The sequence below is a fragment of the Bubalus bubalis genome, chromosome 16 (genome assembly GCF_019923935.1).
Source record: "Bubalus bubalis isolate 160015118507 breed Murrah chromosome 16, NDDB_SH_1, whole genome shotgun sequence".
Classification (NCBI taxonomy): Eukaryota; Metazoa; Chordata; class Mammalia; order Artiodactyla; family Bovidae; genus Bubalus; species Bubalus bubalis.
Genome location: NC_059172.1, coordinates 5,610,952 through 5,627,414, shown reverse-complemented (window position 1 = coordinate 5,627,414; position 16,463 = coordinate 5,610,952). Strand labels below are relative to the sequence as shown.

General features: G+C 37.3%; 2 protein-coding genes across 2 annotated transcripts; both read right to left on the bottom strand.

Annotated features, from left to right (window-relative positions):
- Positions 1-343: 343 nt before the first annotated feature.
- Positions 344-1,285, bottom strand: LOC102403248 (olfactory receptor 8K3-like). The gene has a single exon (XM_006040090.3). The coding sequence runs from the start codon at positions 1,283-1,285 to the stop codon at positions 344-346; it is 942 nt and encodes a 313-aa protein (XP_006040152.3).
- A 13,577-nt stretch (positions 1,286-14,862) lies between these two features.
- On the bottom strand, positions 14,863-15,804 carry LOC112579419 (olfactory receptor 8K3-like). The gene has a single exon (XM_025265860.3). It carries the CDS (start codon positions 15,802-15,804, stop codon positions 14,863-14,865), a length of 942 nt encoding a protein of 313 aa, XP_025121645.3.
- Positions 15,805-16,463: the final 659 nt, after the last annotated feature.

The window sequence follows — 16,463 nt, the reverse complement described above, 5'->3', positions numbered from 1 at the left end:
TGCAGAGTTGGACGACTGAGCGGCTGAACTGATTCTTCCTTTCTCACACACAGCATACCCACTCTCCTTACCTGCGTGAACACTGTGTAGTTTCCTAACCGGTTCTCCTGTGTAATGGCACTTACTTATTACATTTTGATTGATCGCTCACGCAAGGAAGGCAGATACTCTCCGGACTTTGTGCGCTAGTGTAGGTGCAGCGCATAAACGTGCTGCTGGCGCAGAAGAGCCAATCCCTAAAAGTGTATTGAACGCATTTGTGTTCACTAGTCCATTTGAAGACACACAGAGAAATGTTTGAAGCCCAGAATCTAAGTGATAGGAATCGTATTGTACGTAGGCTTTAAGAGGAAATGTTACAAAGCTTATTCCACACATTTTGTAGTGCATATTTTACATCTTTGTTCCTCAAACTGTAGATCAAGGGATTTAACATGGGGATAACAAGGGTGTAAAATATAGACGCTGTTTTATCAGTGTCAAAGGAGTGTCTGGACTCTGGTTGAGCATACATAAATATCAAAGCCCCAAAGAACACTGTGACCACCGTCAGGTGGGATCCACAGGTAGAAAAAGCCTTGTGCCTGCCTTCAGCAGAGTTCATCCTGAGAATGGCTACAAGGATGAGCAAATAAGACGTAAGAATTATCGGAAGGGAGAGGATCACATTAACACCTGCGAAGATCAGAATGATCAGCTCAATTTCTTGCGTATTTGAACAGACCAAAGATATCAAGGGGAGACAGTCACAGTAGAAATGTTTGATGACATTGTAGCCACAGAAGGATAAATTAAAAATCTTTACAGTGATTATAAGAGACACGAATGTGCTATAGATGTAGGGGATTGCCACCAGTATCCAACACACCCTTTGTGACATGATGACTGTGTAAAGCAGGGGTTGACAGATGGCCACATAGCGGTCATAGGACATTGCCGCCAGAATAAAAAATTCACTTATAATGAACATGATGAAGAAAGCCAGCTGTGTGGCACACATATAATAGGAGATTGAATTTTGACTCACAATAAAATTTGCCAACATTTTGGGTCCTACAGCTGTTGAATATCCAAGATCAGTAAGAGCCAGGTGTCTGAGAAGGAAGTACATGGGTGTCTGTAGCCTGGAGTCCATCTTAGTGAGAATGACCATGCCCAAGTTGCCCACCGCTGAGGTCACATAGATGATGAGGAAGAGCCCAAACAATGGAGCCTGCAGCTCAGGGTGGTCTGTGATTCCCATGAGGATGAATTCATTTGGCACAGTTAGATTTTGTGTTTTCATGCAGCTTTATCAGGATATGTATTCTGTGTGGAGACATCAAGCATAGTAAGTGGATTTCATGTATTATCACCTGGAAGATTTTTCATATGTGAAGCTTGTATAAGTAAAATACATCCTAACTTCCCAAAACAGGATATATTTTAAAATCCCATATCCTATGTATAATAATATGCATAAATAAAGACAGAGACAGAGCCTGGGATATTCATTAGTTCTCAAATAGGAGTTATTTTACTAAGCAAATAACAACTCTCAACATCTGAAAGACATATTTGTTATTGCAGCTGGAAGGTGAGTGGTACTTGCATATAGTTGTCCATAGTCAGTTATGTTTCTAAACATCTCATAACACCCCTTATCAGTCCAAAATCTCAGTAGTGCTAAAGCTGAAAAACAAGAGTGGTATAGATGGTATATCTAGACATAAATACAGAGATAGATGAATATCCTCTGTCCATGGGATTCTCCAGACAAGAATACGGAAGTGGATTGCCATGCCTTCACCAGGGGTTCTTCCTGATCCAGGGATTGAATCTGTATCTCTTATGTCTCCTGCCTTGGCAGGCAGATTCTTTACCACTAGGGCCACCTGGGAAGCCCTGTATAAATATATAGATACACATATAGGTGTGGATACCTATAGATACATAGATAAAGATACAGAAATATATGCATAGAAGTACATTAGAAATGAAATAAAAATTAAAAGTGTGTTTCATATATAAATTTATACATATATAAACTTAACTGATACATCTTTAAAGTTTTCTACTAGTCATTTATATAATTGCAATCACATTGTGATATTTATAAATTATATTTGATAGTTCACTTAATCATATCACTTAATACATATTAAAATTATATTATTCAATTGTATGAGAATTATGATAAAAATGTAAAGCCATAAATTCCAAAAATGTACAGAACACACTGGAGCCTACTAGGCTCCTCCATTCATGGGATTTTCCAGGCAAGTGTATGGAGTGGGTTGCCATTTCCTTCTCCAGTATATAGATATAACCTCTGCTATATTTTCTTTTATGTTATATACAAATGATTACTTTGGGCAAATAATTTATCTGAAAATCTTTATTTTCTTATGCAAAACCGATATTTCTTTACAGGGTGGTTGGGAGAGAAAAATAATTAAAGGATTCAATGTGTTTAGGCTTACCTGGAATTCAGGTAAAAAAAAAAAAAATATATATATATATATATATTACATGGTGACAATAACTTAGCTCAAAGAGAGTTTTTTTATGTATTTTTGCATCAGTTCTTCTGCACTGTGACATTATCTTATTTGTCGAGGCTATGATATAATGATCAATAGGTTAGGATTAGGTCGAGTAGAATGGAGCATATTTAAGTTAGTCCAAGCCCTTCACTATTCCCCTCTGCAGGACTAAAATTGGACCTTTAAAGTCCATAAAGTGGATTCTTTATGCTCTAGTTTTATTTACTACGTTAGCAAAAATGAAAGTTCATTATGATGCAAATTTTCCTAAAATATAATCTTTCCCTAGGAGCATTTTCACTACAATTGGCATATATTAATTTGTATGTACCGATTCAAATATACATTGTCATGCATGAGCCCAGGAGAATGCGAGGAGATCTAAACAAACTGAAAGAAAGAGTAGTCATTGGCATTTTTTCCCCACATAATGAAGATTCATTAAAAACTCCTTTTGGAAAAGAAGATGCTGTGCTTTAAAAAAAAAAAAAATGTGTAAGGTTACTGTGTCACACAATGCTATGCTGTTGTTTAGTCACTAATTCCTTTCTGACTCTTTGTGACCCCATGAACTGTATTCTGCCAGGATCCTCTGTCCATGGGAATTCCCAGACAAGATTAGTGGAGTGGGTTTGCCATTTCCTGACCCAGGGATAGGTCCTGCATTGACAGGTGGATTCTTTACCACTGAGCCACCAGGGAAGCCCCACACAATACTGTAGACGTGAATAAAAGAATACACATGGAATAGGGCTGTTACTTAACTTTTGTGTATTTTAAGGCCACAAAACTCCACCAAATGATAATGTAATACAAAACACAAGTCAACATTTTATAAAATCAAATAAAAGTGTATCTAAATATAATAATAATATACATAGTACAAATGTACCAGAATAAGAGGTGGGCTTCCCTGGTGGCTCAGATGATAAAGAATCTGTCTGCAGTGCAGGAGACCTGAATTTGATCTCTGGGTTGGGAAGATACCTTGGAAAATAGAATGGCTACCCACTCCAGCCTTCTTTCCTGGAGAATTTCATGGACAGAAGAGCCAGCGGTCTCAAAGAGTCAGGTATATCTAAGCAACTAACTCACAAGAGTAAGAGGTAAATGGCAGATCAAGGTAAAAAGATTATTAGGTGCAAAATATTGTCAGCATAAACACCTCCTTTAAAAAATATCAATAACATTGGCTACAATAAATTTTCAATGACTGCAGTCTCTGAGTGCTCTGTAAGAAAATTAATTTTTTAATTTACATATTATTTCACTATTTTAAAATTTATAACATTAAATATAAAAGTATTTACATGAAATTAGCATTTTGCTCACTTAAAATATTGTTTACAATTTTAAGACCTCCTGATAGTCTACCTGGACTTGATGCAAACAATTTTCTAATATTAGAAACATGAAATGTATATCAATCAACAGTTATTGTGGATAAATATCTTCAGTAAATGTAATAAGAAGTAGTATAAATCTTGTTTTCTTGTCTTTGTTTTGCAATTATGAAAAGCCAAAAAAAAAAAAAATCAGACTTTGTAAATTCCAAGTTTCCTGTAAAGGTCAGAAATGATAGAAACGTTTTTGGTTGTTTTGTCACAGCTTTATCATTCTATGGATAGACCCAAATAGCTATCTCAGAGTTTAAAATTTTTTTTAAATTCTGATTGTCAATTTTTTTAAGATGTGCCCTGTGAGATAATTTTATCTAATTTGCGGTCAGATTCCACTTGAAATTGAAGGACACGCTGAAAATTGCACCATTGCCATAAAACTAGGTACTTAAAAGCCTGCTAATAACCAAATAGCAATTTCCACATCTCATTGTAAGGTGGAAATGCTCTTCTGTCTCATCAAGAGATCCAGAAATAATCATATTTATATACTGATGTACATAATCATTAAATATTAAATTATATTGAAACAGTTACAAAAAAAATACCCAGAGCACTAAATGACTAAGAATTTAGAAGAACATCACAATAAGAGACTGAATACATGAGGCTTCTTAATTTTGCCAGTTTCTAAATATTCATGTGTTTTTGGCAGTGGTGGTGTTTCAGTTGCTAAAGCATGTCTGACTCTTGTAACCCCTGGACTGTAGCCTGCTAGTCTTATCTGTCCAAGGGGTTTCTCTGGCAAAATGCTGCCGTGGGTTGCCATTTCTTTCTCCAGGGGGTCTCCCTGACCCAGGGAAGGAACCAGGGCTATTGTAGGCAGATTCTTTACCAGGTGGGCCATCACGGAAGCCCTCATGCATCTTTAGTTTTGCTTTATTTACTCTTAGTTTTGCCTTTCACTAGAGATATCATTATTTATACAAATGGGTATCACAATGATGTTTCAGAAATGCTTTTCAGGGTTTAGTCTGTAAATATGTGAATATTTTCAAAAAATTAATATGAAAAGACAAGAGGAGTCCTATTCCTGAGAGAACTGAACCAGAAATGGTCTCATTTCGCTCAGGCGCTGCCATTGAATTAATGTGAGACTTTGAACCTGTCGCTGAAATGCTGTCAGCATATTGGAAACAAGACATCACATGAAATACTCCATCATTTTACCTGTAATGAAGTCTCTGTCATGACTCCCTCATGTGGCTCTTACATGGCTAAGTGGAACAATTTATGGATCTCCTTCACCTTTGGATACTCTCCCTGAGGAGATGTCAAAGAATGTGCTGATCATCCCTAAAGTCCTAAGACTACAACAAAATATCTGGAGATTGTCTTTCCAATTTTCTAGGGCAATTCTTTCTTTCCTTTTTTTTTTTTTTTTTTTTATTCTTGGCTAACTTTCCTTTTGTAGTATGCAAGTCTTTTAATTAAACCTATCTCTAGGGCAGGCCCATTAAGTCTGCAAGTCCACAGCGGTCTTCTCAAATGAATGATGGTATAGAAGTGTTTAAACATTGTCCTATCTAATTATTGAAAAATAGGGAATTAAAGATGGGCTTCTTAGGTGGCTCAGTGGTAAAGAATCTGCTTACCTGGTAGGAGATGCAGGTTCTATTCCTGGGTCAGAAAGAGCCCCTGGAGAAGGAAATGATAACCCAATCCAGAATTCTTGCCTGGAAAATCTCATGGACACAGGAACCTGGTGGGCTACAATCCATGGGGTCTCAAAAAGTTGGACACAGCCGAGGGACTGAGCACATATGCATGCTATGAAGTCTTCACCAGGCCTAGATCCTAGATATGGATTTTCCCCTATTGTTTTATCTGAATATTTTATTTGTGGCTGTTGTTTAGTTGCTAAGTCATGTCTGACTCTATTGTGAACCCATGGACTGTAACCTGCCTGTCTCCTTTGTCCATGGAATTCTCTGGGCAAGAATACTGAGTGGATTGCCATTTCCTTCTCCAGGGAATCTTCCCAACCTGGAGTCTCCTGCACTACAGGCAGTTTCTTTACCACTGAGCCACCAGGGAAGCCCTAAATGTTTCATAGTTTAGCATTTTTACAGTTAAGTTGTTATTCATTTTGAGTTAATTATTGTATTAGGTCAACATTATTTATTTGCTTGCTTATTTTTTCCTCTATATCCCTAATTAGCTCAGCACAATGATTTTAAAAGGCTACACCTCTTCTTTTGAATTACTTTTGCAACTTTATGAAAAATTAGTTGAACTACTTATAAAAATCTATTTCTGTGTTGCCAATTCTGTTCCATTAATTTATATGTTTGTGTTTCTACCAATATCAAAATCTTGATTTTATGGTTATATAATTAACCCTAACATGAAGGAGTGTTTTTTCCTAGTTATACTAAATTTTAAAATGTGTTTTCATCTATGTTCTGTCCTTAACCTTTCAATAAAATTCAGTATAAAATCACCTCTGCACTAAATTTTGCTGAGATTTTATTTAGGTTTGCATTAAACCTATGGATCAATTTTGGAAGAATTTTCTTATGTATACTGATCTGAGCTAAATATATCTACTAAATTATTCAAATCTCTTTTGATTTTTAAAATTGGGATTTGTACTTTTCAGCATACAAATCCTGTGCAGGCTTTGTTAGTTTTTATGTACATTTTCATCAGATATGAAGTGACTGTAAATGGTCTTGTTTTATTAATACCTATATATAGAGATAAATACATTTATATAATTTTTGTTAATCACATATCATGTCTCCTTTGTAAACTCATGTTTTCCAGATTGTTTTATTTTCCTCAGTTTTGTGGAAATTTTTTTTATTAGAAAGCATATCTTTTGCAAATAGGGATGTTTTCATTTCTTTCTTTGAAATGTCTATGAATTTTATTAGTTTTTTGTTTTGTTTTGTTTTCTTTTTTTTTCCTTATACTTGGACACTACTGAAGCAGTTAACAGTTTCACCTTCACTTTTCTGGGAATATAAAAGCAATAATTTCACTGAGCCCAGACGCTTGCAGATTTCCATTCATAGAAAGATGTGAATTCATTAATTTGAGATGTCTTCTTTTCTTTAATTTAACAATAATCTGGTAATCTGATGATTTTCCAACTACTTATGTTTTGGTTTAAGTGTCTAGGATAGGATTTTTTAGAACGTTGACTCTAAATTTGAATGTCATCCAATGAGGTATGTGATTTGTTTTAACCTTCACTGCTTTTCCTCAGCAATCAATTTTGTACTGAAAGCTCATTGCAGGTCAAATGCAATATTAAAGTAATACCTAAATACGAAGTTGGAGTATTCAAACTCATGTTTTAAAAATATATATCCAATTTAGCACGTAAGTGATTACACTCATTGAGTACTTAAGAATCATACTTTGCTTATTCATCCATTTGTTTGTTTAGTCACTAAGTGGTTTCCCACTCTTTGCAACCTCATGGACTGTAGTCTGCCAGGCTCCTCTCGCCATGAGATTTTCCAGGCAAGAATACTGGAGTGGGTTGCCATTTTCTTCTCCAGGGGATCTTCTGGACCCAGAGATCAAACTCAGGTCTCCTGCATTGGCAAGAGGTTTCTTTACCACTGAGGCCCCTTGGAAGGCCCAAGCCTTTTCATTAACTCAAAACTATTAATAATAGGCCTTTGTATGTCATTATCTATAGACTTCCCTGGTGACTCAGTGGTAAAGAACCTACCTGCTAATGAAGAAGATTCAGGTTCAAACCCTGGGTCAGGAAGATTTCCTGGAGAAAGAAATGGCAACCCACTCCAGTATTCTTGCCTGGGAAATCCCATTAACAGAAGGAGCCTGGCAGGCCTATAGTCCATGGGGTCAGGAAAGAGTTGGACACACTTAGTGGCTAAACAATGATGACATGACTTGTCTATGGAAGCAAGAGACATTATAAAAGAAGGGCAAAATATGCAGCTTCCTTCCCCATGGTCCAGAGTTCCTTCCAAAGATAGCCTAAGAAAGTAAAGTCCTTTGTGTGCCTCCAGCCACAGAACTACAAAACTGTGACAAGTAGGCAATACTGTGATTGGATTTTTCCAGAACTGGATATTTTTCAGCAATGAAGATAAAAGTGACAAAGTTCCCTTATGGACTGGAACTCGTTCTTAAGACTAACTCCACTGAGAACTGGTATGGTTGGACAAAGGAATGCTGCCTGTCACTTCATGACTCTGGCCCCAGCCAGCTGGCCTGATGCAAGCCTGACAACCAGCATCTTCAGTCAGCAGAAACTGGAGGGAACATCCCCCTGGTTACAAGGTCTCAGGATATAATCAAGATGAAAGGAGAAGTTGAGAGGTCTATCCTTTCTCCTCAAAATGGCTTTTTTCTTTTTTTTTTCTCTTTTGCTTGTGGAACATTTATTGTTCATATACACGAGTCTATTTCTGATCTATCAATATCTTTTCATTGATATATATTACCAATTTTTATATCAGTAGCAGAATTAAAAAATAATAATAATTGTAGCTTTGGAATAAGACTGGATATAATTACTCCATGTCTTAATGTTCATAATACAAGTTTATTCCTCTTTTTAGAGTTCAGCTATTCTAGATTTTTGCTTCATATAGTTTGATTTTAGCTCCTTTATGTATTTTGGGTTTGGCTTCTCAATTCCTAGCAAAAAAAGAATTTCTGCTTAAATTTTACTTGTGTTTGATTTGAGAAATTGTCGTATTTACCTAATATTGAGGGCATCATTCCATATTCTAAGGCCAAATTTGCTTCAGAGGGCAGAAACACTGAAACCATACTCACAGAAAACTTGTCAATCTAATCACACTAGGGCCACAGCCCTGTCTAACTCAATGAAACTAAGCCATGCCCATGGGGCAACCCAAGATGGGCGGGTTATGGTGGAGAGATTTGACAGAATGTGGTCCACTGGAGAAGGGAATTGCAAACCACTTCAGTATTCTTGCCTTGAGAATCCCATGAACAGTATGAAAAGGCGAAATGATAGGATACTGAAAGAGGAACTCCCTAGGTCAGTAGGTGCGCAATATGCTACTGGAGATCAGTGGAGAAATAGCTCCAGAAAGAATGAAGCAATGGAGCCAAAGCAAAAACAATACCCATCTGTGGATGTGACTGGTAATAGAAGAAAGGGATGATGCTGTAAAGAGCAATATTGCACAGGAACCTGGAATGTCAGGTCCATGAATCAAGGCAAACTGGAAGAGGTCAAACAAGAGATGGCAAGAGTGAACGTCAACATTCTAGGAATCAGCGAACTAAAATGGACTGGAATGGGTGAATTTAACTCAGACGGCCATTAAATCTACTACTCCGGGCAGGAATCCCCCAGAAGAAATGGAGTGGCCATCATGGTCAACAAGAGTTCGAAATGCAGTACTTGGATGCAATCTCAAAAATGACAATATGATCTCTGTTCATTTCCAAGGCAAACCATTCAATATCACAGTAATCCAAGTCTATGCCCCAACCAGTAATGCTGAAGAAGCTGAAGTTGAATGGTTCTATGAAGACCTACAAGACCTTTTAGAGCTAACACCCCAAAAAGATGTCCTTTTCATTATAGGGGACTGGAATGCAAAAGTAAGAAGTCAAGAAACACCTGGAGTAACAGGCAAATTTGGCCTTGGAATACGGAATGAAGCAGAGCAAAGATGAACAGAGTTTTGCCAAGAAAATGCACTGGTCAATGCAAACACCCTCTTCCAACAACACAAGAGAAGACTCTACACATGGACATCACCAGATGGTCAACACCGAAATCAGATTGATCATATTCTTTGCAGCCAAAGATGGAGAAGCTCTATACAGTCAACAAAAACAAGACCAGGATCTGACTGTGGCACAGATCATGAACTCCTATTGCCAAATTCAGACTTAAATCGAAGAAAGTAGGGAAAACCACTAGACCTTTCAGGTATGACCTAAATCAAATCCCTTATGATTATACAGTGGAAGTAAGAAATAGATTTAAGGGCCTAGAACTGATAGATAGAGTGCCTGATGAACTATAGAATGAGGTTCGTGACATTGTACAGGAGACAGGGATCAAGACCATCCCCATGGAAAAGAAATGCAAAAAAACACAATGGCTGTCTGGGAAGGCCTTACAAATAGCTGTGAAAAGAAGAGAAGAGAAAAGAAAAGAAGAAAAGGAACGATATAAGCATCTGAATGCAGAGTTCCAAAGAATAGCAAGAAGAGATAAGAAAGCCTTCCTCAGCGATCAATGCAAAGAAATAGAGGAAAACAACAGAATGGGAAAGACTAGAGATCTCTTCAAGAAAATTAGAGATACCAAGGGAACATTTCATGCAAAGATGGGCTTGATAAAGGACAGAAATGGTATGGACCTAACAGAAGCAGAAGATATTAAGAAGAGGTGGCAAGAATACACAGAAGAACTGTACAAAAAAGATCTTCATGACCCAGACAATCATGATTGTGTGATCACTGACCTAGAGCCAGATCCTGTAAAGTGAAGTCAAGTGGACCTTAGAAACCATAACTATGAACAAAGCTAGTGGAGGTGATAGAATTCCAGTTGAGCTATTCCAAATCCTGAAAGATGATGCTGTGAAAGTGCTGCGCTCAATATGCCAGCAAATTTGGAAAACTCAGCAGTGGCCACAGGACTGGAAAAGGGCAGTTTTCACTGCAATCCCAAAGAAAGGCAATGCCAAAGAATGCTCAAACTACCGCACAATTGCATTCATCACACGCTAGTAAAGTAATGCTCAAAATTCTCCAAGCCAGGCATCAGCAATACGTGAACCATGAACTTCCCGATGTTCAAGCTGGTTTTAGAAAAGGCAGAGGAACCAGAGATCAAATTGCCAACATCTGCTGGATCATAGAAAAAGAAAGAGAGTTCCAGAAAAACATCTCTTTCTGCTTTATTGACTATGCCAAAGACTTTGACTGTGTGGATCACAATAAACTGTGGAAAATTCTGAAAGAGAGGGGAACACCAGACCACCTGACCTGCCTCTTGAGAAATTTGTATGCAGGTCAGGAAGCAACAGTTAGAACTGGACATGGAACAACAGACTGGTTCCAAATAGGAAAAGGAGTCCATCAAGGCTGCATATTGTCAGCCTTATTTAACTTCTATGCAGAGTACATCATGAGAAAAGCTGGGCTGGAAGAAGCACAAGCTGAAATCAAGATTGACAGGAGAAATATCAATAACCTCAGATATGCAGATGACACCACCCTTATGGCAGAAAGTGAAGAGGAACTCAAAAGCCCCTTGTTGAAAGTGAAAATGGAGAGTGAAAAAGTTGGCTTAAACTCAACATTCAGAAAATGAAGATCATGGCATCTGGTCCCATCACTTCATGGGTAATAGATGGGGAAACAGTGGGAACAGTGTCAGACTTTTGGGGGGCAGCTCCAAAGTCATTGCAGATGGTGACTACAGCCATGAAATTAAAAGACCTTTACTCTTTAATGAAAAGTTATGACCAACCTAGATAGCATATTCAAAATCAGAAACATTACTTTGCCAAACAAAGGTCCGTCTAGTCAAGGCTATGGTTCTTCCAGTGGTCATGTATGGATGTGAGAGTTGGACTGTGAAGAAAGCTGAGTGCCGAAGAATTGATGCTTTTGAATTGTGGTGTGGGAGAAGACTCTTGAGAGTCCCTTGGACTGCAAGGAGATCCAACCAGTCCATTCTGAAGGAGATCAGCCCTGGGATTTCTTTGGAAGGAATGATGCTAAAGCTGAAACTCCAGTACTTTGACCACCTCATGCAAAGAGTTGACTCATTGGAAAAGACTCTGATGCTGGGAGGGATTGGGGCAGGAGGAGAAGGGGACGACAGAGGATGAGATGGCTGGATGGCATCACCAACTCGATGGACATGAGTCTGAGTGAACTCTATGAGTTGGTGATGGACAAGGAGGCCTGGCGTGCTGCGATTCACGGGGTCGCAAAGAGTCAGACATGACTGAGTGACTGAACTGCACTGACTGACCTAATATTGGATAGATCAGTAAATAAATATGGTAAGATCTCATTTGTTTATGTCTCAATTAATATCTTTCAGGAATATTTTCTAATTTTTACCATACAGGCTTTCATATTTTGTATATATCTTTAAGGATTTCATAATTATGATGAAAATATAACAGGTGTTTAACAATTTAAAAAGGCTATGATCTTTCCAGTAGTCATGTATGGATGTGAGAGTTGGACCATAAAGAAGGCAGAAAGCCTAAGAATCGATGCCTTTGCATTGTGGTGTTAGAGAAGACTCTTGAGAGTCCCTTGGACTGCAAGAAGATCAAATCAGGCAATCCTAAAGAAAATCAACCCTGAATATTCATCGGAAGGACTGATGCTGAATATGAAGCTCCAAAACTCTGGCCAGCAGATGTGAAGAGTCGACTCATTGGAAAAGACCCAGATGCTGAGAAAAATTGAAGGCAGAAGGAGAAGAGGGTGACAGAGAATAAGATGATTGGATGGAATCATCAATACAATGGGCATGAACTTGGCAAACTCCAGGAGCTGATGAGGGATAGAATGGCCTGGCATCCTGCAGTCCATAGGGTCGCAAAGAGTCAGATGTGATTTGTTGACTGAACAATAACAACAACATTTAACAATTTCAATTCTAATATTTCATTGTAGTATATAGAAATAAAAATTATTGTGTGTACTGAAATTCACCTTTTAATGCAATGCGTTTTTTTTTTATAGCTTATATTTCTACCTGTACAATCTCATCATATACTAATAAATACAATTTAAATTCCTTCTTTCCAATCTGGACTGTTTATTTTTTTTCTTTGCCATATTGAATGCCACCTCCATTAAAATGTCAATATCATGGGAAGGAAGAGTCCTACTTGCCTTTTTCTTGAATTAGTAAGAATGTTTTTGAGTTTTTAAGGATGGTGAACAAAGAACAGTGCAGTCTGTCTATGATGTAAATAAAATTTCATAAATGTTAAAAATACAAAATTAAACAAAAAAGTGATAATTTTGAAGAGGATGAAAGTGAAGTCGCTCAGTTGTGTCCAACTCTTTGCGACCCCATGGACTGTAACCCACCACTCTTCAGTCCATGGAATTTTCCAGGCAAGGATACTGGAGTGGGCTGCTATTTTCTTCTCCAGGACATCTTCCCAACTCAGGGATTGAATCCGGGTCTCCCGTGTTGCAGGCAGACGCTTTACTGTCTGAGCCACCAGGGAAGATATTTGTATGCATATCATATATAAACAAATTGTTACATATCTTATTACATTTTTCCTAGAAATATTGACCAAATCATGGAATTTTGCCTTTTGTTTGCTACAATGATATGATCAAACCATGGCAATCAAACAATAGAATAAAAACTATAGAATATAATAAAATATTTTACAATGAAATATGCATTATGGTACACATATATGCATGGATACATAGTAAAAGATTTTTTACACGCTCTTATGAACCAATACTGAAGAAGATTATCCCATAACAAAGGCACAAAGCTAGTTCAGCATAGAGTAGACCTCTTATGCAAAAGTACAAAAATAATTAAAACACAAATTTTAAATAAGAAATATTTTTGTTTTTCAGACAGATAAGGAAATGTAACTATTTTGTTTGATCAAAAAGCAGTTGGAAATCAAGATCCCAATAAAATATAAAAATATAACTCAAAGATTCCATGGGAGAATCTCAAGAAATTTAATTTTTTTTTCCCTCTGGCTTTATTGTGACATAATTTACAGTTAATATGGTTTAAATTTAAAATCGACAACATGTTGATTTGATGCATTTATATAGCTCAATATGGCTACAATTTAGCACTAGCTAACAGGGAGGCCTGGCGTGCTGCAATTCATGGGGTTGCAAAGAGTTGGAAACGACTGAGCGACTGAACTGAACTGAACATTTTCGCGTTGCATGATTATCATTCCTTTTTCTGAGGTGAGAATATTTAAGGCCCACTGTCTTAGCAACTTTCAAGTACAGAATATTATTAAAGACAATTAAGAAAACATACCTGGTTCAGAGAATACTTTGGCCACCTGATGTGAAGAACTGACTCATTGGAAAGGACCCTCCTGCTTAGAAAGATTGAACGCAGGAGAAGGAGACGTCAGAGCATGAGGTTGGTGTATGGCATCACTGGTGTGATGGACATGAGTTTGGGCAATCTCCTGGAGTTGGTGAGGGACAGGGAAGCCTGGTGTGCTGCAGCCTATGGGGTAGCAAAGAGTCGGACATGACTGAGTGACTGAACTTGAATTTATAGAGAAATTTATTTATCTAAATTTACTGATTTAGATAAATAAGATGCTGTGAGTTACTGAATTGCTAAGTGTTCTGAGTCTAAAGACTTTCTAGGGCTCATATATAAAAGCAACTTAACTGATGAGAACAGAGCAGGATCCTAAACTCTTCCACATGATAAGAGAGCCTCTTAATTAATTCAGATGAACGATGAATTCAAATCATTTTATTACACTGAGCCTCCTAGAAACCACCATAAGTTTAATTTTAATACATGCTTTAGAGAAGTATAGTGAATAAAAGCAGAAGTATGTGCTTACATAAAACCACATGTATATGCACAAACACATGTAGACATTAGGAAATTTATTCTAATAGTTGGGAATAATGATAATCATTTGAATATTTTTATATATGCTATTCTTTCTCACTTGACTCTCTTTACTTGTCCTTAGAGTGTCCTAACTCATTCTAAGGTATGGTGCTATTTACTTAATTATATTTGTAATTCATCTCTTCCCCTCAAGAAAGGCAGATATTTTCCCCCTTTGGGTGCTAAAGTATATATAGCACATAGAAGTATGACCAGCCCTTAGAAGGCAATTTCTAAATATGTGCTGAACATTTCCATACTTTTTATTCTTTTTAGAGACACACAGAGAACAGTTTGAAGCCCATCACCTAAATTATATGATTCATATTGTACACAAGACTTAAGAGAAATAATTGCATATTCTTTTCCATGTACTTTGTAGGCCATGTTTTACACCTTTGTTCCTCAAACTGTAGATCAAGGGGTTTAGCATAGGGATAATGAGAGTGTAAAATATAGATGCCATTTTATCTGTGTCAAATGAATGGTGGGACTCTGGTTGCACATACATGAATATTAAAGCTCCATAGAACACTGTGACCACCGTCAGGTGAGACCCACAGGTAGAAAAAGCCTTTTGCCTGCCTTCAGCAGAGCTCATCCTAAGAATGGATGCAAGAATAAGAAGGTAAGATACAAGAACTATCAGAAGAGAGAAAATCAAATTAAAACCTGCTGAGATAAGAATAATCAGTCCAATTTCACTTGCATTTAAGCAGAGCAAAGATAACAAGGGAAGACTGTCACAGTAGAAATGTCTGATGACATTATAGCCACAGAATGATGAGTCAAATATCTTTACAGTGATAAGAAGAGACTCAAATATGCTATAGAAATATGGCATTGCCACCAGCACTTGACATACCATTTGCGACATGACCACTGGATAGAGCAGAGGGTTACAGATGGCCACATAGCAGGCATAGGACATTGCTGCCAGAATAAAAAGCTCACTAATAATGAACACGAGAAAGAAACTGAGCTGTGTAGCACAAAAGTAATAGGAGATTTTATTTTGATTCACCACAAAATTTACTAACATTTTTGGGCCCATGGTTGTTGAATAACCAAGATCGGTGAAAACCAGGTGCCTGAGACAGAAGTACATGGGTGTCTGCAGCCTGGAGTCCACCTTAGTGAGGATGACCATGCCAAAGTTGCCCACCACAGAGATCATGTAGATGATGAGGAAGAGCCCAAACAGTGGAGCCTGCAGCTCAGGGCGGTCTGCGATTCCCATAAGGATGAATTCACTCAGCACTGTTCCATTGTGTGGTTCCATCCAGGTTTATGAGGAAACCTATTCTGGGTAGACACAGCAGCAGAGTCAATAGATTTTGTGTAAAATATCTTCTTAGATGTGTTAGTATGCAGAACTGGTAAGTAAGATAAATTTAAATTTCCAGTTTAGAATATTTAAATGTAAGTCCATCTGTTGCACATTAAAATATACATAAATAGAGACAGAGATATGAAGGTAGATCAGCTATTCTCAATTAGAGTGATTTTACTCCCCCAAAGAATATTTTTCCACTGTCTGGAGACATTTTGGCTGCCATAACTGACAGTTGAAATGCTATTGGCTTGTAATGTTTATAGGCCAATTAAAGCATTCAATATCTTAACATATCATATACACAACCTGTAACAATATTGAGCCAGTAGTCACAATAATATCCGAGTTTACAAGCACTATAGTATAGGTATAGAAACATAGACAATTAGAGATATGTAAATATAGATAACGAAGCAAAACCGAGAAGCTAAACAATCATAAAACTTTAGGTATTATAATAATTATCATACTATTCCTTAAAGTTCTATCTTTATTCTTTATAAGACATAATCACAGAATGGCATTTAAAAAATGCATCTATCCTAGGATATAGTTCAGTTCAGTTCAGTTGCTCAGTTGTGTCCGACTCTTTGAGACCCCATGGA

Excerpts from the sequence above, each read along its gene's own strand:
- LOC112579419 (XM_025265860.3), bottom strand. The coding sequence starts at position 15,804 with ATGGAACCACACAATGGAACAGTGCTGAGTGAATTCATCCTTATGGGA.
- LOC102403248 (XM_006040090.3), bottom strand. The coding sequence starts at position 1,285 with ATGAAAACACAAAATCTAACTGTGCCAAATGAATTCATCCTCATGGGA.